This window comes from Microtus ochrogaster, linkage group LG4, assembly GCF_000317375.1.
Source record: "Microtus ochrogaster isolate Prairie Vole_2 linkage group LG4, MicOch1.0, whole genome shotgun sequence".
In the NCBI taxonomy this organism is placed as follows: domain Eukaryota; kingdom Metazoa; phylum Chordata; class Mammalia; order Rodentia; family Cricetidae; genus Microtus; species Microtus ochrogaster.
In genome coordinates this window covers 64,105,309-64,132,141 of record NC_022030.1, presented here as the reverse complement: position 1 = coordinate 64,132,141, position 26,833 = coordinate 64,105,309, and the positions used below count along the sequence as shown (strand labels likewise).

Genomic DNA, 26,833 nt, shown 5'->3' with positions numbered 1-26,833 from the left:
CCACCGCCCGGCTTTGCTTTTCATTTTCCTGGAAGAACTTTGTAGGCAGGACCTGAGGGTAATAATTCATGGTTCTTAGTTGAAGGAGAATGTAGGTGGGGGCCTCTTGTTTGTTCCCAGCTGCCCAGACCATGAAATCATCACACAGAAACTGTATTAATTAAATCACTGCTTGGCCAATCACTTACGCGTATTTCTGGCTTACTCTTATATCTTAAATTAACCCGTTTCTGTTAATCTGTGTATTGCCGGGTAAGATTCCAACGCTTCTGTCTCTGGCGGAAGCTACATGGCTTTTCTTTGACTGTGCTTACTTCTCCCTATATATCTCTTCCAGCCTGGCTAAATTCTGTTAAGCTATTGGCCTAAAGCAGCTTCTTTATTAACCAATAAAAGCAACGCATATACAGAAGGACTTCCCACACCAGGAGAAGTCAGTTCTGAACGTGCAAAACATAAGCCCGAAATACAGCAGATACATACTGTGAGTGGCGAAGAGTCAGCCTTGTGTTTTCTGAAGGGAGGACTGCTGCACTCATGTCTGCGCACGCTCCACTCCCCATTTCCAGTGGATGCTTCACAGCTTTGCCTTCTAAATGTGGGAAAGGCACCTGCCGGTGCTGCTGAATGTGCAGTGACCCTCTTGTCAGCTGTCGTTTGTTTGAACTGTTCATCTTTTGGGGCTTTTGTTTTGTTTTTTAGTTGTGTATGTGTACCTGTATCTACGTGGGTATGCCTATGGAGCCTAGAAGTTGTAAGCCACCAGTGCACAAAGGCATGCACACATACACCTTTATTTTTGGTTTGTTTTTTTTTTTTTTTTTTTTTTTTTGTTTTCGAGACAGGGTTTCTCTGTGGTTTTGGAGCCTGTCCTGGAACTAGCTCTGTAGACCAGGCTGGTCTCGAACGCACAGAGATCCGCCTGCCTCTGCCTCCCGAGTGCTGGGATTAAAGGCGTGCGCCACCACCGCCCGGCATACACCTTTATTTTTAAATTGGAATTTTCCTACATAACCTTGACTGGCATAGAACTTGTATGAACCAGGTTGTACTCTATTTTGCAGCAATCCTCCTGCCTCTTCCTCCTTGGTGCTTTGACACTATGCCTAGCTCTGTTCATCTTTTGTTGGGCATTTAAGATTGAGTGAATTCTTCAACGAGTTAGTTTGCTTAAAGAAAAAGCATTTCTTTGTGTTGGATGCAGTGCCAAGTTATGCCTGTTTTATATATTTCTTTTTAATTATCTGGGAACTCAGATGAGGGAGGTAGATGAGACAGGTTCAGATAGGCAGTAAAAGGTCACACAGTTAAATATTATGGTTAGAATTTGAATTGAGACCTATGCTTCTAGGCTGAGATGAAATAGTGCTGGCCAACTGTGGAAGTTGGATCTGCAGGTTTCTTTATACTGGGCCCTGGGAGGAAAAAAGAAGAAGTTTTTGAAGCACATGACAGAGGGTGGTAAAGGAAAATTACAGATAGGTGGGGATCATCCTCCTGAAGTATGGTGAGGAGACTGGAGAAATAGACCCAGAAGATGGAGATCAGAGTCAGGATTGTTTCCAGCTCACTGAGCTGCAGCACGGAGGCCCAGTCACTGGGCCACACATGTGGATGAGTTGAGTGATGGTGACATCATACTTGGGTTGCAGCATCATTTGATAGACTAGCTTTGATAGATAGCTTTGAGAGCTGTGGCCTGCTTGTAGCTCTGTCTTGTCCCTAGGTAGATGGAAGATGTGGAGGCCTTTTTTTCTATGACTTTTCTGTTTTTGAAGAACTCAGGCAGCTCCTACCAGGCTTAGGAAATGAGAAAACTGTTAGCATTTATTCTGTGGGGTAAGGAGGTACGTGTGCTGTGGCATTTGTATTGAGGTAGAGGAGAACTTGTAGGAGTAGGTTCTTTCTACCGTATGGAGCCTTTGTTGATCTTCTTACTGGACCAAAGCATTCTTTTCTTTATTAGAAACAAAATATTAACGAACCTTTTGAACTTGGGGGCGGAGGGATGACACTTATAAAAAATGATTCTAGTCAGGTGTGATTGTACATATCTTTAATCCAGTACAGTCTGGTCGATGTAGTGAACAGCCAAGGTTACATGGTGAGCCCCTGGCTTTATTTAAAAAAACAAAAAATGATCCCTGGGAAGCCAGAGATAGCTCAGCAAATACAGTGCTTAACCATATAATCCTGATGATTTGAGTTTGATCCCTGGGACCTTGTAAAGGAAGGAGAGAACTGTTTCCACTTGGTATTTATACACATAATTAATAATAACAATAATAAAGAGAGCCCCAGAAGTTGAATCCCAAAGCACTCTTGAAAAGAAAGACCAGTGTTTCATTCACAACTAGCCATAGGGGATCCAGTGTCTCAACCCCCGGAAATTGCAATGGTGTGCACAAAGAAAAGCAAACCTTTAAAAATAAGTAAAAATAAAAAGCCAGGCATGTTAGCACATGCCTTTAATTCCAACACTCAAAAAGTAGACTTGTCTACATAGTAAGCCCTTGTCTCAAAAGCAAAAATGAAACTCTACCTTGAAAAGAGGTCAATGATGAATAGTAAAAGGTCTGACTTCCGAGGTCGCCTACCAGCATCCTCCATCCCCAGCTGCTGCCTCTTACCCATCATGCTCTAGTAGTGCTGTCATGGGAAAACCAGTAGCTGACAAGCAGTGATGTCTCCATTCTGTGTTCCCTGACAAGCTCAGAGAAGGCACTGGTTGGCATCCAACACCTTAGTCTCAAAGGGATTTGATTGTTGGGAGTTCTGGTGTCCTTGGCTATGATCTGACGTTTTAAGCTGAGACCTCTTATTTTAAATGCCCCACGGCTTCTAATTGTGTGTATGGAATTCTGGTGTTTATTTTTATAAATTATGCCTGCAGTGGATCTGTCTGTTCTCACTTTAAGTGAGAACGCTTTTAGTGGTACTGAATAAACTCTTCCTGTCTTTGATAATTTGAGCCAGACTTGATGGTACACCTATTAATCCCAGCACTAGAAGAATGGAGGCCAAAGGTTGTAAAAGCATCCTCCATTTGCTTTCTGTTTCCTCTCTTTTTTATATTTCAAGGAGTTAGGGAGTTTGGTGCTGTGATGAGGTGGGGTTTGTATTTATCTCCGCCCCCTTCCAGTGCTGGATCTAGAGCCTCATATGTGCTAAACAAATGTTCTGCCGCTGCGCTTTACCCTCTAGGCTTACCCAGGCAGATTGTGCATCTACAGATTCCAGCAGTCCAAGTTCTGTGAATATGTATGCAACACCATACCACCTGCCTTTCTCTTTGTGAACTTGATCCCTGTGTTATTCAGCTTTCTGTCACTGTTGTGAGAGACCTAAGTAAGACAGGACACACGCCTGGCATCAACATCTCAAACTCAGGCTTTAGGAGTTTAGCCCATGGTTGCTTGGGCTAAACAGTACATTGTGTGAATTAAAGAGCAAAACAGGAAGCATCCAGGGGCCCCCAGTCTTTTAGAGAAGTGTGTGCTCAATGTGTTACCTTCCCTCCCCCTGGACCACAGACTGTAGAGACCAGGCCTCAACACATCAGTTCTTTGGGGCTGTTCAAGATCACACCAAAACAATTCCTCATCTCTAGGCAGCACCAGAAATCGTTTCTGGAAGATTCTGAAAGCTACTTAGGTCAGAAATGTGGCTGCTTAGTTGAAAGTGCTTCAGATAAAGCATGCAGCTTCTTTGAGACTGAGTCGGTAAAGCTATTCTCCATATGCCGTATTTCTTTACCCTTTTTTTTCTGATTTCTTTGAGGGTGTCTGGTGGGATTTCAGAGCCTTTTGAGACTGCCTCTGGAGCTCCTCTGGGAGGGCAGCATGTCATCCCAAAGCTCACCCTAGCTGTGTCCTCTCTCCTAGCACACACTCACAGGCCACAGTGGGAAAGTGCTCTCTGCCAAGTTCCTGCTGGACAATGCTCGGATAGTCTCAGGAAGTCACGACCGGACCCTCAAACTCTGGGATCTACGCAGCAAAGTCTGTGAGGAAATTCAGTCTCTCTCTCTCTCTCTCTCTCTCTCTCTCTCTCTCTCTCTCTCTCTCTCTGTATAGATATTAGCAGTGGGGTGATGCTCCCACATCCAAGCTTGCATTTTGTGTAATCATTCTGAACCCCAGGTTTATTTCAGTCTGAGGGACACTGGAGTAGTAAGGGTTGTTTCTGCTTGGTGTCACTTCAGATCCTAGTTTGGGGGCTCAGTAGTCAAGACTGTAACCGCATTGTATATGTATATAGCCACATGGTTGCCTTTGATTGTGATGATGATTGGTTTTCTTTCAGGCATAAAGACAGTGTTTGCAGGATCCAGCTGCAATGACATTGTTTGCACTGAGCAATGTGTAATGAGTGGACATTTTGACAAGAAAATTCGTTTCTGGGATATACGGTATGACGCCCAAGAGCTTGGGGGGGGGGGTACATATAAAGATCTGTGAACATGCTTTGTTTTTTTTTGGAGGGGGGGTGTTCTCATACTCCAGGGCTGGCAGAGCTCCAGGACACCTGGGTCTAAGCTGTGCTATTTTTCTTTATACAAAATAGTCTTCTGGACATCATTTATTGTACATGCACTATGTACCAAATGCTCTGCCAGCTGTGAGATAAGCAGAGATGAGAAGATTCCTACCTTTAGGCAAATTAAGATGAAATTTAATTTCTGTCTTCTGTGAAGACAACACAAGGCAGTGAACATTTTGCTGTAGTGGAGACAGGCTTTTTTTCCATGGTCATGGGAATTAATCTGGAGAAGCAAATGGACTTCATATGACAGAAAACCATCGAAAAGCTTGCCCAGCTAGAACAGCCTGGTGTGGTTGGCATGTAGCAAGCAGAGGGCGTGCGCCAATGAGATAGTGAGGTGAGTGGGGAATCAGACGTCCACTGGCTTTATAAGCCACTCCGAATGTCTTGATGTTTGAATTGTGGCTGATAACAAAAAAAGTGATGACTGACTCTGTAAAAGTCTGCTCGGTGATTTGTTCATCTTCAGAGAGTAGGTTAGGGCACATTGAAAGCTAAGTGTTGATAAGGACCTGAATTCATGGCAGAAGGGCATAGGCAGGGGCATGCTGGGAGGTTCCTGTTGCTGGGCAAGGTGAGGAGGTCTGTCAGGACCAAAAGAGGTCCAGTGAATGGAAGCAGGAAGATGGTGGTGGCTGATAATTGGATTGAAGAGGGAGAGGGAGGCAGGCCACAGTTGAAGTAGGGGAGCTCGTGAGTGTGGAGAAAGGGGTAAGAATGTCTGGCTCTGGATGGACTTGGAAATGCGAGTACCCTCAAGGATACTGTGAAGCTTGTGACTCCCTAGACCCTACCTCAAGTTGTATTTTTAATCCTTTTTTTCCCTCCAAACCTGAAGTTCAAACTTAAAACATGGAATTTTAAAATTTCACCAGACATTGCAAGTCTCCTGGCTAATGGCAAGACAAACTCTGCTCAGTTAAGACAGCAAATCAGTTCATTTGAACACTTTCAACAAAACCTTTGGGAGTGTCCCCCTTGGGTCCTGTCAGCTTACTTCTGTGGGTTGAATATGTAGGAGAATTTGGGGAAGCAGCAGCAGAGGATACACAGTGACATTTGTGCCCTGGGCTCATCCAGTCCCATGTCTGAAGTAGCCACAGTGAAACTTCCTGAGCATGACAGGGCCTGTGGGCTCTGCAGATCCACCAAAGCAGCTTGTACGCCAGCCTTGTGTCAAAGCTAAAAGTCCCACCCTTGAAATTGTCCTGGTCTGCGGCTCAGGGCAGATGAGTGGTAGGACACGTTTATCATGCGCACAAGGCCTCAGATTCGGTCCACAAAACAGTAAGAAAAAGCAATATTCTAGTTTGCTCTTGCCTATCAGGAGTTGTGGTTGGTAATTGTCCTGCTATACTAAAAACGGGTACAAAAATTCCTGACCAGCTCCACAGTTCTAGGACCCAGCATTCCTGTAGGCTCTTTTGTTAGGAGAGTTGTGTGTAAGCAGTGGTGAGGTCAGGGACATGCTTACTGCCCCTGAAGACTGTTGGATCTAGCTGGCTGGCAGCATTTTTGCTCAGTGACATAACATCCTAGTCAAGTTGGATGTGCCCGCTGGCCTTAGTCTCAGGCTTCTCTCTCCTTTAGATCAGAGAGTGTGGTCCGAGAAATGGAACTGTTGGGGAAGATCACTGCTCTGGACTTAAACCCCGAGAGAACTGAGCTCCTGAGCTGTTCCCGTGATGACCTGCTGAAAGTCATTGACCTCCGGACAAATACTGTCAAGCAGACGTTCAGGTACTGGCCCTGGGCCCTGGGCCTGCCGTGTCCTGCTTCTGTCCTCCTGGGTGAATGCTAGCTGATCTGTCTGCTTTTTGTTTCAGTGCACCTGGCTTCAAATGTGGCTCTGACTGGACCCGAGTTGTCTTCAGGTTAGTAGCCGCTACCTACCTCCTGCTTGGTTTATCTCAGGTTTAACCTGGACACTTTCCCTTAAGGGAAATGATCCTTAAAGTACTTAAAGGAGAAAGTGGTTTCCTTTAAGGGAAGTAAATGCCTCTCAGAGCTTTCAGGAGTGAGTCTGAGGGTCATTGGGGATCCCGCTAGAACCCTTTTTTTTTTATGGTGTTCCTTCTAAGATTGTGAGCATGGTTGACTGGTGATTGGTTCTGAGTGAGCTGCCACATTTCCCTTTCCACTTACCCACTTCCCAGACTTGGCACAATTTCAGGGAACACTGGAAAGGCTTGACCTCCCTGGGGTGGAACACTACAGTCTGTTTGGGGGTGACACTCCAAGGTGATCCAGTGCCCCTCTTCTCGTTCTGCCTTTTGTGTGCCATACTTTCCTCAAGTGCATTCTGGCTCTCATAATAGGGAAAAGTGTATTTCATGTGGTGTGTGTGTGGTTCATTAGCTTACGTACACACGCAGAGACCAGAGGAAGACATCTTGTGTCCTGCTCTACTATTTCACCCTGTTCCCTCCAGTTTTTCACTGAACCTAGAGTAAAGCTGACTGCCTACAAGCCCCAGAAATCCTTCTCTTCCCACAACAGTTCAGGGGTTACAGTACAAACATGCACGCACACATTTTTTTAACTTGGGTTTTGGAGATTCAAACTTGGATTCTCATGTTACAGCAAACACTCTGGACTCATTGGGCCATCTTCCCAGCCTATGTCTCAGCATCTCATGGTTTCTCCTGCCTCCCCTTACTAAACCATGCAACAAGTTTGTTCATGGGCAGAAACTGTAAGCTGTTCAGAGGTTAGCTTTAGGCTTCCCTGTGTGTTGCTTGAGTCTGGTAGGGAGGGAGGGTCGGAAGGACAGGGAACCTCAAGATACAACATGGCACTGCTCTTCAGCAGCCAGATGGCTGAAAACCAAAGGGCGCACATTTGCTGCCATCTCCTGACTAGCACCTGACCTTCGTCTGTGAGCACAGGAGTGAAGTCAAAACTCTGCATCTTTTGCTCTCTCGTTGTCTTCTCTAGCCCTGATGGCGGTTATGTGACAGCAGGCTCAGCCGAGGGGTCTCTGTATGTCTGGAGTGTGCTCACAGGGAAAGTGGAGAAGGTTCTTTCAAAACAGCACAGGTAAGATGAACCCCATCAGTGCGTGTACTTGGGCCCGCATCTCAAGCGGAGCCATGGTTTCATTCCTGGGGTTATGAATATTCGGTTGGGTGTGAACCTCTGAGTTTCTTGATTCTTGAGGGCAGTTCGCTCTCATTTGCGGGGCTGGCTGACCAAGGTTAGTGGGGCCAGGCTTCACCACTCAACAGTATAGCAGACCACAGTGACTGAGATGCAGCGTGTGGAACCATTGATTGGTGGCCACTGGCGAAAGGGTCAGAGTAGCTCCTTACTTCATCCTTTCCTACTCCATCCCTTCTCCCTTTTTCCTTGACTCTAACATTTGTCAGTAATTCCACAGGTTCCAAACATTTTATTTTTTGAGACAGGGTTTCTCTGTAGCTTTTGGTTCCTGTCCTGGAACTAGCTCTTGTAGACCAGGCTGGCCTCGAACTCACAGAGATCTGCCTGCCTCTGCCTCCCGAGTGCTGGGATTAAAGGCGTGCGCCACCACTACCCGGCCCAAACAGATTTTTACATCCTCCCTTACCTTGTACCAGATTAGTAGCTCCTGGGCTTCTTGTTACTTATTCTGTAACCAAAGCTACCTGCCAACTAGAACATGGGCCCCACATTCCTGTGGGTTGGTGGCTCCTGCTGATGACCTTGCAGGGTTTGCAGCTTTGTAGTTTGTTGTTCCCCTGCTTCTGTCAGTGCTGTTCTTGGGGTGAGCCTGGTTGCTGAAGGAGACATCTTTCTAGTCCAGTGCTGGATGCTGGAATAGTGCAGCTTTCTTAGCATAAGTTCCCGCTGTGGGTGGGTGTGCCAGTATTCCATGCATGCCTGGGCCTGGTGTCTGGCTGACCGAAATCTCTTCTGCTCCATCCTTAAAGCTCCTCCATAAATGCGGTGGCCTGGGCGCCCTCGGGCTTGCATGTTGTCAGCGTGGACAAAGGAAGCAAAGCTGTGTTGTGGGCACAACCTTGATGCACCCCCTCAGGAGCAGCGCGGGACCCCCACAGCATCCTGTCTTGGGAGGGGGCGGTGATGTGTCCTCCCAGAGAAGAGCTGGAACTATGTGGCACAGTGGCTTTCCTGAGAACTTTGACTTAAAGCCTTGAGTGGCCTAGAAGAACCAACACTGAACCACACTGACTCTGCAAGTGCCTGGCAGAGGCTCTGATTCTCGTCTGCGTTTGGGTGGGAAACACTACTAACTCTGACCTTCCATACCTCATGGGGAGCACAGGGTCCCTGCTGGGTCTCCCCACTGGACACAGTGCCAAGGACAGCCCCACACACTGGGCATTGGGTCCCCTGTGCTTTTCCTGTCTTTCCAAAGTCTGTTGTGGCCTGATGCACGGCCCTTTCTGGGGTCGCTTACCCAGGGGACTCATTGAAGGCATTGGGTCAGTGGAAACCAAATGCAGGGCCTGTCCTCATGTGACAAAGGATAGATGGAGCGGTTTGTTTGCAGGGCTGGTGGTGAGACCACATCTCAGCTGGCCTTCAGAATGCCTGGCTCCCTTCCTACCAACATTTCCACGTAGTTTTGTGTGTATGTGTGTGTCAGAGAGAGTGTGCGCACACGGGATGGAAAGGACTTGTGCCAACTTTTCCCTGTCCGGTATAGATTTGCAGCAGAGGGTGGCTGAGTGCTCACCTGCACGTTTTTGCTGAAGTCAGAAGTGGTGAGTCCAGCCACTAGTGTTCGGTACAAGAAGCCTATATAGGAGCTGGCTACAATGAAGACTAGGAAAGCACATGTCTGTTGCTCCCCTGCACACAGTCAGAGCTCTGTCTGGCTGAGGCACCGTGTGTTTGTCACATTTACTTTGCACTTTATTTCTGGCCTCCACACTGGTTCTCTGGACAGGAGGGGTGCTAGAGCTAGGAAAGAGGGACGCACAGTCTTTCTCCGACATCTTCCCTGCTTGCAGCTTACCCCTTGGTTTGCTGCCAGAGAGCTTGTGCTGATGGAAGTTGAAGTTCGCTGGCCAGGGCACATCTTTTATTTATTTAATTATGTGTCCCAACAGAACTTGATTGTAAATAAAGATAAAAATTGTGTTATATACTTTTCAAACTCCTTGCATCTTGTTTGTTTTTGTTTCTTTTATTTCCTTAAGAAGGGGAAAAGGAGCTGATTTTTTGATACTTAGTCCTTTTGGAGGTAAGGGCTTAGTTTATGTATAGCCTAGATCAGATTTAAACTCTGAGATCCTCTTGCCTCCCAACGGATGGGATAACAAGGTTATACAACTTTGTCCAGATAACAATGTCTTCCTGGTGTTTTGGTCATTTTCAGCATGTCACCCCCATAAATTTCTACTCCTGTGAACACCAGCACTCCAGCTTTGTGTCCTGTGCTAGTCTAAAAGTGTCACAGATCCCCACCCCACCTGGGTGTTGCCGTGGACTGGCATCCTGCCTCCCCTGGAGAGGAATGAGTAGGGGGACGCAGAAATTGTGCTTGACTGTTCACCAGCCTTGGGGGAGGGGCGCTCAGCCAGACATCAGCTGTCCTTGAAAGGGAGGGAGAGCGTCACATGAGCATCACAGTCACTTCACGTCACCCTGGCTTTGAACTTGAAGCAGAACTACTCTTGACTTAATTCACCCCCTCTCCAGTATCTCTGGTCCCTTTGTACTGCCAGCTCTGAGCAATAGAGTGTCTTGTTCACCCGAGGTCTGCATCTTTCTCTGCCTGCAGGTGGAGTCCTTGCACCAGTGTGGGTTTCTAGTCTTTACATGATGTGGTTTTGTTTTCAGGTGTTTTTCATGCAGCCTCCAGAGAGCAGACTGACCTCCTCCTACGACCTGTTCAGTCTATATAATGTTACTTGAGGATATTTTTAACTAGCAGGTTTATATTCACCAGGTTATTTCCCAGTGCAGTATTTGCAAATCAGATTAGAGGCTTGATTCTACAGTATGCGCTGGGTACACTGCTCCCTTCACACAAACACACACCCATAGGGTCATGGTGGCCATGACTGGCCTGGAACTCACAGAGATCCTACCTCTGGAGTGCTGGGATTAAAGGGGTGTGCCATTATTTCCGACACCTATTTTTCTGCTTTATAGCATACGTCCTAGACACTGGGGAACGAGATTTTGTGGACATTGTAGTAAATGCATGAGGGAGAGGGCCAGGGCAGCCCAGTTCCCAAGGATTGTTTCCCTGGGAAACAAGATTGCCATGATTGAAGGCGCACAGAACAGCCATGTGTCTTCGCGTCTGTTCGCCTAGCTGGGGTTTGGTCAGTCTCGCATTTTGAAGAGTGAAGTTTACATTCCGACCTGTGTGGAACAGATTTGAGTAGCGTTGACATGCCAGACTTTTTACTTCTGCTTTCTTTAACCACCATTTCAGTTTCCATCAGGTGTCCCGAGGAGTAATAGGATGAGTTTAGTTCTCAAATTTAGTCATCTGAGTATATTTGATTTTATTTTAGAACTGGGAGGAAATTTCACAGCTGAGTTCTGACCGCTGCTACTCTAGGTCCATGGGGGGAGGGGCATGCAAAATGAGTCAGCTATGATGTCATCTAGATCCTATTTCAGTAAATGTCATACAGTAGATTCCAATTTGTAGCTAGCTGCATGGTGTCACAGCTGATGGAGATGTATAATCAACTCCTGAGATGGCTAAGGCCTGACCTATGCTATGATCACGCAATGATCATCAGCTGCCTGCATATACGTGAATCTATGGGCAGTGCCCACCTGGCAGTTCAAGGTTGGCAACCCATGCCTACTTAAGGGCTGGGAGAGGTTTGCCCAGAGAGAGAGAGTTCAAAGGAAGAGGAGAGAGAGGAAAAAAGGGAGAGAGAGAAAGGAAAAGAGGAAGGAGAAAGACAGAAAAAGGAGAGAGGTCAACAGAGAGAGAGAAAAAAGGAGAGAAGAAGAGAGGTCACCGGGGAGAGAGGTCAAAGAGAAAAAAGGAGAGGAAAAAAGGAAAAGAGAAGAGAAGGAGATAGATTGCTGTGAATAAAGTCCTGAAAACTGCTGTGAGAAGAGCTCTGGTGTTCGCGTCATCCTTGCGGGATGAGGGTGGCCGCGACACCAATTTTCATCCATCAGCTTAAATCTCACATGAAATGAAGGACCCCCAAACTTGAGTAGGTTTCTATAGAAGCACCTGGGTATGTGTGCCAGCAAAAGGCCACACTGATCTGTTGGCTGCCTTGCTACAGCAGACTGCTGCTCTGACCTCACACAGTGTTTAAAAGTCAACAGTTTTGTGATACTGTCTAGTTTTACACTGTATAGCCACCAACGCATAACGCTAACCAACAAAGTCTCTGGTTGTCTTTCAAGTTAAGATCTCTAAGTAGGGATGGAGAGATAGCTCAGAGGTTAAGAGCACTGACTTTCCTTCCAGAAGCCCTGAGTTCAATTCCCAGCAACCACATGGTGGCTCACAACCATCTGTAATGAGATCTGGTGCCCTCTTCTGGCATGTTGGCCCACATGCAGCCAGAACATTACAACCATAATAAGATCTCTAAGTAACAGATAAATCCAAAGAAAAATGGACACTTTCTTCTTGAGTGGAGACCACTGCAGAAAATCACAACTAGTTAAAACAGTTGTGGGCTTCCCAGTCCCAGTGGATACCTCTAGAAAACACACCCCAGGGAGTGTTGCTGAAGAGGGGGCAACCAGAGGAGCTTGCTGTGAGACTGTTTCTTAGTAACATCAGAAGCTATACCCCTAAACTCGCACCAGTATGACCACCCAGATGTGAAAAGCAGAAGAGGACACCAGCAAACACCAGGTAACGGGAGCAAAAGCTCACGAGGCCTCAGCCCTACACAGTGCTAGGCAGCTGAGTTAGGCTGGGAGTGGGAGAGGTGGTCCTCCCAAGAAGAGCACAGCAGTTGGTGGTCCAGCTAGGAAAGGATGTACAAGTAACATGACAAGTTTGCACAGATGTCAAGTTCACAGGCCCTGGACTCCCTGAGTGGGGGAAGGACACAGATCTTTAGAAGTGGTTTCACTGTTCTGGAGACCCCATTGTCACTGGGGTTCAGTGGGCAGTGCACAGCCTACGAAAACACCCAGGCATATATCAGCCTCCAGTGGACGAGGAAAAGAGGAAAGCTGATGGAGTCCTGTCTAACCCTATACTGATCATTTTTTCAAGAGACTTGACTACACATTCTGGTTTCACACACACACACCACAAAATGGTCAGGCAGTGATGTTACCTTATCCAAATGGAGAAGTAATGGAGGCTGAAGAGCGTTCTCAGGGACACGAATTCATCAGTGAACTGTGGAACCCAGGATTCCCATCTGGAGCTACCCACGTCCCACTGCACAAAGCTGGGGCATCAGTAACATTGGATCCCAAGTGGTGAAGGGATTCCAGCGCCCTTGGGAAGTAAGCAGCCTTATGCTCGTCACAGAGAAACTTGCCTGTGGGAGAAAGATTAACTTGAAGCGATGGGGAGAAGTAGAAACACCAGCTTCATACCAACACCCTTCCAACACCCTTCCCATGACTACGCTGTAGTGTCGCATTCCTGTAAGTCTAGCATTTGGAAGGTTGAGGCAGGAGATCCCAGAGTTCAAGACTACTCCAGACTGCATGATGAGATGAAAAGTGATTTCCCAACCTTGGAGACATTCAACAACTTAGTAATATTGAACAGGAGATCCAAATAAGGGCTGGGATGTGGACCAAGGGCTTGTTTTTGTCTGCAAAGTCTTACTACCTTGAGAGTTTGTGAACTACTATAGAGGATTTGCTAATGTAGGAGGTGGAGTGATAGCTTAAATTCTTTTTCCTTTTTGATTTTGTGTTTTGAGACAGTTTCTCTGTGTAACAGCCCTGACTGAACGTTCTGGAACTAGCTATGTAGACCAGACTGGTCTAAAACTCACAGAGATCACCTGCCTCTGCCTCCCAAGTGTTGGGATTAAAGACGTGTACCACCACCGCCTGACCTTTAAATTTTCTTCAGTATTTTATTTTATGTGTTTGAGTGTTTTGCCTGTGTGCATGTCTGTACACCACTTAAATGCCTGGTACCTCTGAAGGCTAGAAAAGGGTGTTAGATCCCTGGAACTAGAGTTACATACAGCTGTGAACCTCTGTGTGGCCTGTGTGCTCTTAACCACTGACCCATCACTCAGCCCCAGGTGATGGCCTTTAAGAGCTCCTGTCCCCTGACACTCTTCAGAAATGGCAGCGACTTCGGACGTCATGGTGTTCATTCCATAAACCTTGGCAATGAGGCCATGTCATTTTCACTTGCGTTTGATGATTAGCACAGTGCCTGTTTTCCTCCAGCGAGTGCCCTTAGGACAGCAAGCTAACTGCAAAGTCCATAAGCCTCTTGGTTGACTGTCCCCATAACGCTACCCCTCCCCCATGAACCCTGACTGCCCTTAGTGTTTAGAATTGAAACACAAGGCTTGGAGCGTCATCTCCCTGTGGGTGACTCCAGAAAACGATGTCCTATATGAACAAGATTTCCTGAACTGGGAAGTCAGGCCAGTCAACTTTAAGAAGAAATCTAGAGGGAAGGTTCAAAGGGCTGGCTGTGTGTTTGTGTCTGTGTGTGTGTACACCTATGGAGGGTGTTAGATACTCTGAAGCTGGAGTTAAAAGTAGTTGTGAGCAAAGGTGTGCATGTGTACCCCTGTGAAGGGTATTAGATCCCCTGGAATTGGAGTTGCTTGTGAGACACCCACTGTGGGTAGTTTCTCTGATAGAGTAGCAAGTGTTTTAACTTTGAGCCATTCCAGAGCCTCCCCTCCCTTTTTTCTTTTTCTCACGCGTATCCCAGATTGTCCTTGAATTTAAGATCCTCCTGCTTCAGCCTCCAGCAGTTTGGGATTAATAATGAGGCATCATAGCCCGCTTTGGAGTCACCTATAAGCAAGGACTTATCCCTGAGTGCCACCACACTCCGCTTGTTTCTGTCCTTTTGCTCAGGAACCATCTTCAGAAACGTTTACGGGCTAGGTCTTGCATGCGCACACAGCAAGCGTTGCTGGTCTTGCCTACTGGGTGGGGTTTGTTATGCTGCCTCCCACTGTTCCCTGGACTCTGCTGTTTCACAGTACTGTTCTGGAATGCACAGCTAAAGACAGGCAGATCTGCCCTTGCGCAGGGCTGTGCAGTCTGTATAAGGCTTGACAGAAGTGGGTGCTAGTGTCCCTAGGCATTGCACCAAGGGTAGACAAGTCACGCTGGTTCTAAAGCCTGTCCTGTGAAGACGGGAAGAAGAGTCACACTGAAATGTTGAGAACCTCGAAATCAGAATAAGAGAGCCTGTGTCTGGAATACTTGGTTTTTAGAAACGAGAATGCCCTTTCTGTCACTTATTTCTCCCTCAAGAAGAGAAAAATGCCGGGCGATGGTGGCGCACGCCTTTAATCCCAGCACTCGGGAGGCAGAGGCAGGCGGATCTCTGTGAGTTCGAGACCAGCCTGGTCTACAAGAGCTAGTTCCAGGACAGGCTCCAAAGCCACAGAGAAACCCTGTCTCGAAAAACCAAAAAAAAAAAAAAAAAAAAAAAAAGAGAAAAATCACAGACCAGATGTTCAAATAGACATTTCCAAACCAAGATGGTGCCGAAAATGAAGAAGGAAGCTCCTGCCCCTCCTAAAGCCAAAAGTGAAGGCCTTGAAAGGCAAGAAGGCAATGCTGAAAGGTGCCCACAGTCCCAAAAAGATCTGCATGTCTCCTACCTTGTGGTGACCCAAGACCCTGTGGCTCCAGAGACAGCCCAAATACCCTCCAAAAGCATGCCCAGGAAAAACAAGCTTGACCACTATGCCATCAACGAATTGCCCCCTGACCGCCCAGTCAACCATGAAGAAAATAGAAGAGGACAACACGCCTGTGTTCATGTGGATGTCAAGGTCAATGAACACCAGATCAAACAGAGTGTGACGAAACTATGACATGATGTGGCCAAAGTGTACACCCTACTAAGGCCTGATGATGAGAAGAAGACGTGTGTTCAGTTAGCTCCTGATTATGACACTCTGGATGTTGCCAGCCAAACTGGAATCATCTAAACTGAGTCCACCTGGCTTATTCAAAATACTTTTTTTTTTTTGCACCATAAAAAAATATCATTTCTACATAGAAGTGTGTAGAGGTTTCTCTAGTGTGTATGGATCCAAGGCTTCTGGCTGGATCCCCAGTGAACACACACACATGCTTGCATGCATGTATGCACACACACAAAGTTATAGTAGGTCAGTGACTAAGATGTGCTCATCTATGCCCTTCTGTGGTCTGGTACCCATGAAGCAATGGGAGGATACAGGATTTCATGAGCAAACAACATGCAGTCAGGCAGGGCCAGAGACTCCTGGCCACTTTTCTTCCCTTTGAGTTTGTGGGGCTTTTTGATTTTTGGATTTTTAGCTTTAATTATCCATTACTGTGTGTATACATGGTGTGTGTACGTGGGTATGCACACATGACAGCCTGTGTGGAAGTCAGAGGACAACTTTATGGCGTCAGCTCTCTCCTCCCGTTTCCATGTGGGTTCCAGGGATTGAACTCATGTCATTAGGGTTTTGTGGCAAGTGTATGCCCACTCAATCATCTTGCTGGCTCTGGAGTGGAGTTATGTGAGGGGAGGTTAGTGTTTCACTGAGTAGGTCACACTGGCTTTCAACTTGTGGAAATCCTCCCATCAGCCTCTCAAGTGCTGGAGTTACAGACATGCATCATCATGCCTGGCATTATTTTATTATTATTTATTAATTAAATTTATTCATTTATTTTACATCCTGACCAAAATTTCCCCTCCTTCCTCTCCTCCCATTCCCTTCACCTACCTCTTTCATGACCTTCCCCAAATCCACTTCTTTGTTTTGTATTTGAAAAAAAAATAGATTTTTCAAAACTTTTGTTGTCTTAGTGTTTTGCCTGCATGTATGTATGTATTTTTATATTTTAAAGGGAGAAGTTAAGAGAATGTCCTGAGGGCCTGCAGATGGCCCAATGGTTAAGAGCACTGGCTGCTCTTTCAGAGAACCTGGGTTCAATTCTCAGCACCCACATGGCAGTTCACAACTGTCTGTAACTCCAAGATCTGACACCCTCACACCAACATATATGCGGTCAAAACACCAATGCACATAAAATAAAAATAAACAACAAAAAAAGAGAGTCTCCTGGATTTATAGCCTATTTTTGTTGTTGTTGGTTTTGCTTTTGAGACAGGTTCTTACTATGTAGCCCTGGCTGGCTTGGAACTCACTATGTAGACCAGGCTACCTCAGAGATCTGCCTGCCTTTGCCTTATGAGCAGTGGGATTAAATGTATGTGTCACTATGCCTGACTTATAATCTATATTAATGCTTATTTATTTATTTATTTATTTAATGTATCTGAATGTTTTGTGCACGGGTATGGTAGATGTGCACCATGTCCCTGCCTGGTGTTGGTAGAGATCAGAAGAAAATGCCGGGTCCCCTGAAATAAGTTAGAGGGGACTGTGAGCCCCCATATGGGTACTCGGAACTGAACTCAAGTCCTCTTAACTGCTGAGACATCTTTCTAGCCCCCATTTTTGGTTTCTAATAAGGGTTCATACTTGTCTTCCTGCATGTGCCAAAGCACTCATGCAGCATTGGGGAGCAGATTCTCCCCCTGCCCCATGGGATCCAGGGATTGAACTCAGGTCACCATCAGGTTTGCATAGCAAGCACCTCAACCCACTGAGACATCTGCCGGCATCTATTCTAGCAATTCTCATCTCAGCCATTTTCACATTTCCCCAGTTCATCCAAAATGTCTGTGCACCCCACTTACACACTTGAGTAACCAATCCGGGGTCACACATTACACATGGATGTTGAGTCCTTAACTGCATTTTTTTTTTTTGATTTTTCGAGACAGGGTTTCTCCGTAGCTTTTTGGTTCCTGTCCTGGAACTAGCTCTTGTAGACCAGGCTGGCCTCGAACTCACAGAGATCCACCTGCCTCTGCCTCCCGAGTGCTGGGATTAAAGGCGTGCGCTACCACCACCCGGCTCTTAACTGCATTTTAATTGAACATGTCTCTCTTTTTTTTTTTTGAGGTTGAATGTTTATTTAGGGGGTTATGGAGGAGGAGGAGTGAAGGGGGGACAGAGAAAGAGAGAGAGAGAGAGAGAGAGAGAGAGAGAGAGGAGGAGAAAGACAGAGAAGGGGGGGAAGCAGAAAAGTGGAGAGAGAGGCAGAAGCGAAGCTACCTCTCCGAGAGGAAGATGGAAAAGAGCCTCTCTTTTGATCATAAATAGGATCTAAAGACTTCATGGATTCTGGCTAATCCAAGGTGATACTTTATATGCAGTTGGAACAGAGATCCATATACATCACCTTGTACTAAAGGGACTTCATTCCCCCACATCACCCGATTGCTTAAAGACCAATGACTAGTCCTAGAGTTTCAAGATGTAAGGTTTACTATCATTCAGGAATGATGAAGCCAAAAGATGGGGATGTAACTCTACCATAAAGAAATTTGTCACTTGCATGCCACACTATGCAGAACCACACTGCGGAATGCTAAGGTTGACCAGGGAGTGAGAGGAAACCATGGCAATAATCTTTTTGCCGTTTCCATGGAAATGACAGGAAGACCAGCCACGTAGGACCTGGAGAGTAGGAGATGTCTCTAGCTGTGATTAGGGCAGATCAGGGCCTGAAATATATCATCCTTAATAAAAGGGTTAGGGTCTGAGGGAAGCATGAAGGTATAGGATTATACTGCTAGCCCTCCAGGTAAGACAGGAGGATCAGGAGTTCAAGGACAGCCCGAATTAGATGAGAGACCCCATGTCAGAGAAATGAAGCCAGAGGGTGGGGGTTAGGAATATGTTCTGGAATACTATGTCTAGAAGAAGAGCAATCTCTCCAGGACCTGCCGTGTCCCAGCTGCAGAAAGTAGTCAGGGTTGGTGGCACACACCTATAATCCCAGTACTCGGGAGGCTAGAGCAGGAGGATTGCCATTAGTTCCAGGCCGGGGGGGAGGGGAGAAAAAGACCTAAAAAATAGGATTTACAATTGCATTTTGTTGGATAATGTTTTCTTTTATCATTCCTTCTACATTTGTTAGCTGGCATTCCGATGTTTAAAAAAAAAAAAGTTGGACCAGGTGGTGGTGGTGCACGCCTTTATTTCCAGCACTTGGGCAGGCAGAGGTAGGCAGAGCTCTGTGAGTTCAAGGCCAGCCTGGTCTACAGGGTGAGTTCCAGGACAAACTCCAAAGCTACACAGAAAAACTCTGTCTCCAAAAATAAAACAAACAAAAATGTCGGGACAAACTAGAGAGATAGCTCAGTCATTAGGAACACTGATTGCTTTTGCAGAGGATCCGGATCCCCAGCATCCACGCAGAGGCTCACAACTGTAACTCTGGTTCTAGGGGATTCTGCGCCCTTTTCTGTCCTCTGAAAGTACATGTGATACACAGACATGCATCACAGCACGCATATACACATAAAGGAAATAATTTTTAAAAGACCATGTTGGGGCTAGAGACACGGCTTAGTAGTTAACTCATGGGAAGGACCTGGGTTCAGTTCCCAGGACCCAGGTGGAGGTTCACAACCATCTCCAATTCCAGTCCTAGGGGACTGGGCACCCTCTTCAGGTCTAGGCAAGTACATGATGTGCATAAATGCAGAAAATACACTCACTCATAACGAAAGTAAAAATACATCTCTAAAAACTTGTACCAGGTGTTGTGGTGCTCACCTGTAATTCCAGCACCCAGGAGGCAGAGGCAGATAGACTCTGAGTTCAAGGCCAGCCCGGTCTTATGAGAGTTCTAGACTGGCCAGAGTGATATAGTGAGACCTGTCTCAAAATAAGAAAAAAAAAAAAGTTTGGACTCAAGCATCTGAGATAGAAGGAGAATGAATTATAAGCCAACCCAAGGGACGTAAACATGACCCTATCTCAAATAATACAAATAACTATCGGGTTTTGCACTTGGAAATGAAAAGATCCGTGAGTTTATAGGGGACAGGGAATGAACTAAAATGAAGCAGAGAGACAGATATGTGAAAATCCTATCAGCGAATCCATCACCATGGTAACTACTTCACTGACTCATGACTGTCACTGCTGCAGTCCAGGAACTTGACTTGCTCAGAGTAGGGAGTCCCAGGTACACCTTTGGTTGTGTGCTGGGAGCTGAGGAGGAGCAGCAGCAGCAACAAGACACCGGAAGGGGAAAGACAGGTTTACAGAAATCAAGGGAGGCCAGCAGATCGGACAGTGGCTGGTGGGCACTGAGTGCTGAGAAATAAGGCAGGTACTATCCCAGGAGGACTTGAAAGCCACCTGACTGGGGGACAGATACCGACACCCCGGTATCACAACAAGCCTTCTGTTGCTACTGTTTTATTTCTAGAGTGAAACCCATTATATAGATGAGGTAGTGTCCATGGCTTTCCAGATTTTCATTCCCTGAGGGTTTGGGGGAGTGTAGATTCACACATCCATACACAAAGTGAGGGAAACGCCAAGTCGTAGGCACTCTGCCTGGCAGGTCGGAGTCTAGTAAGGAAGAGGAGCCACTCGTAAGGGTGAATGGTAGCTGTCCTGGTGCCTGGGAGGAAGTCCTTTGAGGACATGACATCTGGTCAAACTTGGAAGGACCCAGGTAGAGGGGCTCACGCATGTCTACATGCAAGAGTGACAGGAACTCCCCCCAGTCTACACTGGGTGTGGAGAAGGGTCTGGAAAGTAGAGATGGATGCCCATCAGATGTGGGCTCGTTACTGCCCAGAGGAGCCCGGGTGATGTGTGAACCCATACTAGACATGTGAAGATGTAGGAAGACAGAGGCCCAATAGGACTCTTGATGTGGAGTGAAGAAGAGGGACATGTGCAGCTCAGCCCTGGGTTGACCTTCCTCCTTGACCTTTTCCTTCACATAATCCCTTGATGCCTGCTGAGCTTAATCACGTCTGTCATTCGAACATCCCCCTTCCTGATGATGTTGAGGAGTAAAGGGATAAGCTGTCTATTTCCAGAACCCAAAGAGGTTTAGGATTTAAAAAAAATAGCTTTTAATTAGCTGTTCCTCCTGCTGTACCTTCCCCAGGCCAGCTGGATGGCTCGTGCGTCTTTGGGATCCTCTTGAAGACTGGAGCTCCCAAGCTAATGCTGAGAACTGCTGAAATAGCCAATCTGCCACCGCACTAATCCACTCTCCTCCCTGCTCTTCAAATCTGATTTGGCTCTTAGACACTGAGGCCTCAGTGCTGGTCATCCCCACAGAGCCCTACAAATTCCCCTACGTGGCAGGCAGGGGCCTCACCCTTGCCCTGTGGGGTCACCTGGAGGGACTTCACCAGTTGCCTCAGAGCAGAGGCTGACTGCTCACCATTTGGACACGCGGGGACACTCTCCTGACCTCCCTGGCCATCCCAGCTGGTGACAAGTCACAAGGTAAGTGAGAGCCAAACCCAAGCATCCTCAGAAACCTGGGGACCCAGGGAGCAACAAGGCAAAATGCTGGGGATTGCTACCTCTGGCTTCCACAGAACTTTGCTTGGAAAAGAAACTTGGAGGGCATTTCATCCTAGACCATGAGATGGCGTGACTATCTGCCAGACAGAGGAGAGGGAACAAATATGTTGGAACTGTGGGGTTCTCATACGCCCCTAACAACTGCATTTGGGGAGCAGTCCCGTTGGGGTGTGTTTCGGAGACATTTTCTGTATGCTTACCATAAGGCACAGAAAAGCCAGGTGTGATGATCCACTTCTGTAATCCCGACACCAGGCAGGAGGATTGCCAATTTGAGGCCAACCTGGCCCACATAATGAGATAAGAGGAGGAAGAGGGAGAAGAAGAGAGAAGAAAGGGTCTAATCATGAGAAAGCTTTCTTTGTTTGAGACAAAGTCTTTCCTATGTAACCCTGGCTGCCCTGGAACTCGCTATGTAGACCAGGCTGGCCTCAGATTCTCTGCAACCTAGCTCTGTCTCTCGAGTGCTGAGATGATAGGTAGGTAGGAGTCACCATACCTGGCATGACAGCATTTCAGATGTAACCCAACAAGAACGTGACACTGATATTTAATCCAAAAAAGCAAAGCTTCATTAGAATCAAGCTGGTGAGGCTTACTGGAATGTTTGAAGCTTACCAAGATATACACTGGGCCAGGCGTGATGGCACGTTCCTTTAATCCAAGCACTCCGGAGGCAGAGGGCCATGGATCTCTATGATTTTGAGGCCAGCCTGATCTACAGAGTGAGTTTCAGGCCAGCCCTGGGCTATGCAGTGAGACCCATTTTCAAGGATGGAAGTACTGGTGCTGGAGAAATGGCTCAGAGGTTGTGAGTGCTTGCTGCTCTTCCAGAAGACGTGAGTTTGGCTCCCGGCACCCAGGTCAGGAGGTTACAGCTCTAGCTCCGAGGGATCCGACACCCTCTTCTGGTCTCTGTAGGCATCTGTACACATGTGGCACACATACATATAAATAAAAATGAAACAAAAATTTTTAAAGGCACGCCACAGTGAAGTCCAACCAATCAGCTGCTTTGATCAAACTTGGATGCTGGAGCTCATGCAGGGGAATATCCAAGGGAGGAAGTCTCAGGAGTGGGCTTTACATCCAGAATGGTCTTAATTTTATGTTTGGGATCACTGTACTTTCCCAGCCCTCCAACCTGACATACATCCCAAGGGACAGACAACATGGCGGCCAACGTGAAGACCAATAAGTCCCACGTCATCTTCAAGAAGGTCTCTCGGGACAAGGCGGTAAGTGGTACCGAGGAGAGTGGAGATTATTGTGAGAGTGATAGGAAGCAGACACTTGTCAGGTACAACCATGATCAACATCCAACTACCTTGAGGCCTAGGGATCCTCTATGTTCATAGGCTGGGCTATCGGTGAGAGAGGACCAAGGGACACCGATGGATCCTGCAACTCAGCATCTCTGGGTCCCATTGTTCCTTCCCAACCTTGTTAGGCTCCCTTGCTAAGATATGGAAATGTGTGGCGTGATATAGCACAGGCCAGTTTGAAAGCACACTAAGGCGGGTGTATCTAGTGACTACCTGATGGACAGTGCGGATCTGCCTTGATCTCCTAGCTGGTTTCCTTCTGGTGCCTCACCAAGGAATGAGGCTTTTCACGCATACCCTCCTCCTGCCCGCTCCTCTGTTGGCCAGAAGTGTCATCATTTTCATCAAGCGCTTGGGTTCTTTGTGGCAATCACTTTGGTACCCTACATCTTTTCATTCCCCAACGCTTATCCCACGGTGTCTGTCCGGTCCTTATCATCTGTACTTCTGACAGAGAAGGAACCGCTTTGTGCTAGTTTTCCTGGTCACTTACCATTTCCTCCTAATACCTAACAGACATCCATTGTATATGGCCATACCACCTTGAAATGCACCTGGTCTTTAAACAGACATCATTTGAACCATGACAATTATTCCTTCCCTGCCTCCCATCCTCCTATGGTACCAGGGAATTAGGGCCTCATACATGCCAGGCCAGCACCCCATCACTGAGCTAAATATATCCCAGCTCTTAATTTTACTTCTATTTTGAGACAGAATCTCACGAAGTTTCCCAGGTTGACCTTGAACTTGGATCCCTCCAGCCTTGGCCTCCTGAGAAACTAGAATTCCAGACATGTGCTGCCAGGCCCTGCTTAGTCTTCTGCTGGCCCAAGGGCCCAGTATGCCCTGTGTGCCCAGTCATGGGGTGCCTGGCCTCAGCAGCCATTTCTCTGTGATTCTCTCTTCTGTGTTAGCCGCAAGCTGGTGGTGAGCACCCCAGCTCATTTTGGTTCATGGTTTGAGGGCACAGTTCAACATAGTGGGGCTGGCCTGGGGCAGAAGCATGAGGCGGTTGATCCTTAGGCAGGAAGCCCAGAGAGATGAGTGACTCTTAGGGTTTCTCTTAAAGGTCAGGAAACCTTTCCCAAGAGCTCTCCAGAAGACTTGCCCCTTGTATTCATTGGTTGGGCCTGAGTTACCGGCCGACGCTAAGTCAATCACAAGCCAAAGCAATTAGACGTTCAGAAATAGACCAGACCAACTAAGAAACATTTCCCGAGCTGGAAGTAGCAGCACACACTTCTGATTTTAGCACTCGTGACGATCCCAAGTTCAAGGCCAGCAATAGTGACACAGAAGGAGCTTGTCAAAGAGAAAGGAAGGCATGCAGACTGGCTACCTGGCTGGCTGGAGAGATGGCTCAACACATAAGAACATGTGTTGCTTTTGCAGAGGACCTGGGTTCAGTTCCCAGCACCCACATAGTAAATAACAACTATTCATAACTCAGGCTCTAGGGGATCAGATGCCCTCTTCTGGCTTCTGCAGGCACCAGCCACAACACAGTATATATACACACATACAGGACTACATAGTTAGACCCTGTCTCAAAAATAAAAGACGTCTTCATATCGTATCTTGCATTTTAATAATGGCTATCAACAGCCCCCTTGGCCTCCATCTCCAGCTTTCTTTCTTCCAGCCAAAGTATGGGAGAAGAGAAATGCTCCCCCGTCTACTCATCTTCGTCCTAGAGACTCTAAGGTTCTCTCTTCCCAACCATAAAGAGCCGCCTGCCTGGCTTTCCCTTGCTAATCCTCCTTCCACTTAGGAAGACGCCAACAGGACCCAGAGCTCAGTGTCTGTGGAAGACAGGGCTAATCTCATCCTCCAGGGTTGTTTCGAGTTTGAACTGAACACAGTGTCTAGAGTGCCCTGTGTCAGGACATCTTCCTGAGCTCCTCGGGCCTGAGTCCTAAAGTCCTTGCTGCACTCAGCCTTTATCCTCACTCAGTGGCCACTGGCTACAAAGGAGGCTGCTGACTTCAGATACATGCTCTTCGCCTCGGCATCTTTCCCTCTCTTTTGCCCAGAAAGCCATTCCTGCCTATCCTCTGGCCTCCTACCTGTGTTGTCTGCTCAGGTAGCGCCTCCTTCAAAGGGGAGCTTTCCCCTCTCCTTCCCGAACATACCCTTTGCCTGCCTCTTCCTCCCCACTTACCTCAAACCTGACAGTAGAAACCTGGAGAGGTTTTGTCCCCACAGACCAGTGGTATGGTGAGGCCTCCATAGCCCTGAAGCCAGATGGGGCACATGCAGCGATGGGGTTGCATTCTTGAATGTCCGTGTGGCACCATAGGCTGGAAGGTGTTAGGCATGGTGACAGGGGCCCCTAACTTCAGCACTTAAGAGACTGAGATAGGAGGTTTGAAGCTAGCCTGGGCTACACAGTGTGTTCTAGGAAAGCTTGTGCGACGGAGCGAGAAACACTATCTCAAAATAACACAGGAGCAGCCAGGGTATGCTGAAAGGCAAGGGACTTGGAGTGGCAAATTGTTCTCTTGAAGCCTGGCGGGGGCTTTCTCAACTAGAGATGCGGCTGAAGGGCCTTCTTTGCTGTGCAGGGAGTAAGAACAGATGGGTTCAACAGGGCTCCCATGAGCCAAGGCCAAGTTGAGGGCAGAAAGGCCTGGAGCCCAGAGGTAAGGATCCTTGTTGGTCAAGGAACTGGGTGCTATTCAACAGGAGGGAGGGAGCAGGCGCATCTATGAATTAGGAGGTACCCACATGGAGGGTTCCTGTAAGGACAGCAATGGGTGGCTTGGAGGGGAGTTTGTGCCCCTGGATAAAACCCAACGTCTACTACAACTTCGTCCCATTCAGTCTGGACTAGGCCCGTAGCACTGAGCTCAGGTGCTTCCTGGGCTGAAGGAACAGGGAGGGAAGCCAACAGGGCCACGTGCCAGGAACTGTGACCATGCTTAGAAGAACATGCCAGCCATAGGCCCTGCAGGAGAGCAGGCCATAGTAAACACTAGCCTCCCCTCTTCTCTCCCTCTGCTTTTGGGTCCATTCTACACAGAAAGCAGGGGGCCAGGGAGTTCACTGGGTGAGTCAGCTGCCTTAGTCTGCGAATGGAAGGCTGGTCTAGAGAGTTACAGCACACGTTACGATGTGTGTCCTTGCATCCTATGCCCAGCTCCCACCCTTCCCAGCCTGCTGAGACCTGCAGAAACACTGTGCACGGATTCACAAAGGTTTCTCACGGGATCTTCTCTGTGAACAGGGATCTAGAGGCATTGGCCTGATCCAACCTCCAATATCAGTCATACAACTGCACCCACCTGGGGACAAATGATACACTGTGGAGGACTGAGTATAAGACACGATTTAATGTCAAAAATCATTTGGGTTGTTTGCAGAAATAAAAACGTGTACTTGTGAGGCTGACAGAAACAGAGGGCTAGCCAGGATGCATGATTTTAGTCATTGGTGTACTTAGCAACCTCTGATTGACTCTATCTACAAAGGCTGTAGTAAATACTGAGAAGGCTGAAAGGGGCACAGAACACTCTAGATCAGTAGTTCTCAACCTGTGGGTTGAGACCCCTTTGGGGGGGTGTCGAACAAATCTTTCATAGGAGTCGCCTAAGATCCCTGGAAAACAGATATTTGCATTACAATTCATAACAGTAGCATAATTACAGTTACGAAGTAGCAATGAAAATAGTTTGTGGTTAGGGGGTCACCACAAAATGAGGAACTCTGTTAAAGGGCCATAGTGTTAGGAAGGTTGAGAACCACTGTTCTAGGTTCTCACCTCAAGGCATCTGTGGTCTTCTGGTTGAGCAGTGGGCAGCAGGGAAGCAGCTCCCTGCTCTCCTACAGAATAGGAGGAGACTGGCTGCCAGGAGCGTGGATGGTGTCCCCACCACTCAGCTCCACCACCTCCTTCCTCAGCGCGGGGTTGCCCATTTACCTGTGCAGAGCTTGCCCAATGGGATTTCAGGCTCCTCTGGAATTCCTGCTTCTTTGCCTCGTCAAGAAAGTCTCTGAACAAGAAGACAAGGCCTTTCGGCACACAAAAGCTGACCGTGTCCTTAGGCATAACCTTCCATGAATGTACGGGTTTACTTGATTGCTTACAGACCTGGACTTGATGGGAAGGACAGAACGGAGTGGAAAGAGTTCTCACCATTCATATGGATGGGAATCATTTCTTGGAGCTGATATAGGGCTAGAAGACAGTACCCTTCACTTGAAATGAACCATCTTCACCCACAGCTGGGAAAGAAGGAAGTCACAGAGCAGCCGTGGAGACAATTGGCTTCTCTATTGAAGACTAAGGGAAAGGGCTGAAGCTCCAGAGTGAAGCCCCAGGGTGGAGTGTTTGCAGCCCAGGGTGGAGTGTTTGTTTTGCATGTGTGCAGCCCCAGGGTGGAGTGTTTGCCTTGTGTGTGTGCACCCCAGGGTGGAGTGCTTGCCTTGCAT

The 26,833-nt window shown here is 47.4% G+C and overlaps 3 protein-coding genes and 1 non-coding gene across 7 annotated transcripts in view; all 4 read left to right on the top strand.

Annotated features, from left to right (window-relative positions):
- Nucleotides 1-9,645, top strand: part of Atg16l1 (autophagy related 16 like 1) — a 35,926-nt gene extending 26,281 nt beyond the window's left edge. For all 4 annotated transcript variants that reach the window (XM_005361731.3, XM_005361730.3, XM_005361729.3 and 1 more), the window contains 6 exons: nucleotides 3,885-4,005; nucleotides 4,306-4,411; nucleotides 6,136-6,285; nucleotides 6,372-6,419; nucleotides 7,483-7,584; nucleotides 8,457-9,645. In XM_005361731.3, the coding sequence (XP_005361788.1) occupies nucleotides 3,885-4,005; nucleotides 4,306-4,411; nucleotides 6,136-6,285; nucleotides 6,372-6,419; nucleotides 7,483-7,584; nucleotides 8,457-8,550 (621 nt within the window). In that variant the 3' untranslated portion in view covers nucleotides 8,551-9,645. The remainder of the gene's footprint in view (nucleotides 1-3,884; nucleotides 4,006-4,305; nucleotides 4,412-6,135; nucleotides 6,286-6,371; nucleotides 6,420-7,482; nucleotides 7,585-8,456) is intronic.
- On the top strand, nucleotides 2,553-2,816 carry LOC113457721. The gene has a single exon (XR_003378230.1).
- Nucleotides 9,646-15,161: 5,516 nt separating the features above from the next.
- Nucleotides 15,162-15,488, top strand: LOC102001666 (60S ribosomal protein L23a-like). Its single transcript, XM_013351725.1, has one exon. The coding sequence runs from the start codon at nucleotides 15,162-15,164 to the stop codon at nucleotides 15,486-15,488; it is 327 nt and encodes a 108-aa protein (XP_013207179.1).
- Nucleotides 15,489-20,947: 5,459 nt separating this feature from the next.
- Sag (S-antigen visual arrestin) overlaps nucleotides 20,948-26,833 on the top strand; it is a 39,729-nt gene continuing 33,843 nt past the window's right edge. Inside the window, exons 1-2 of the mRNA XM_026786483.1 lie at nucleotides 20,948-20,993; nucleotides 22,210-22,343. Coding sequence (XP_026642284.1) covers nucleotides 22,247-22,343 — 97 coding nt within the window. The 5' untranslated portion in view covers nucleotides 20,948-20,993; nucleotides 22,210-22,246. The remainder of the gene's footprint in view (nucleotides 20,994-22,209; nucleotides 22,344-26,833) is intronic.

Excerpts from the sequence above, each read along its gene's own strand:
- LOC102001666 (XM_013351725.1), top strand. The coding sequence starts at position 15,162 with ATGAAGAAGGAAGCTCCTGCCCCTCCTAAAGCCAAAAGTGAAGGCCTT.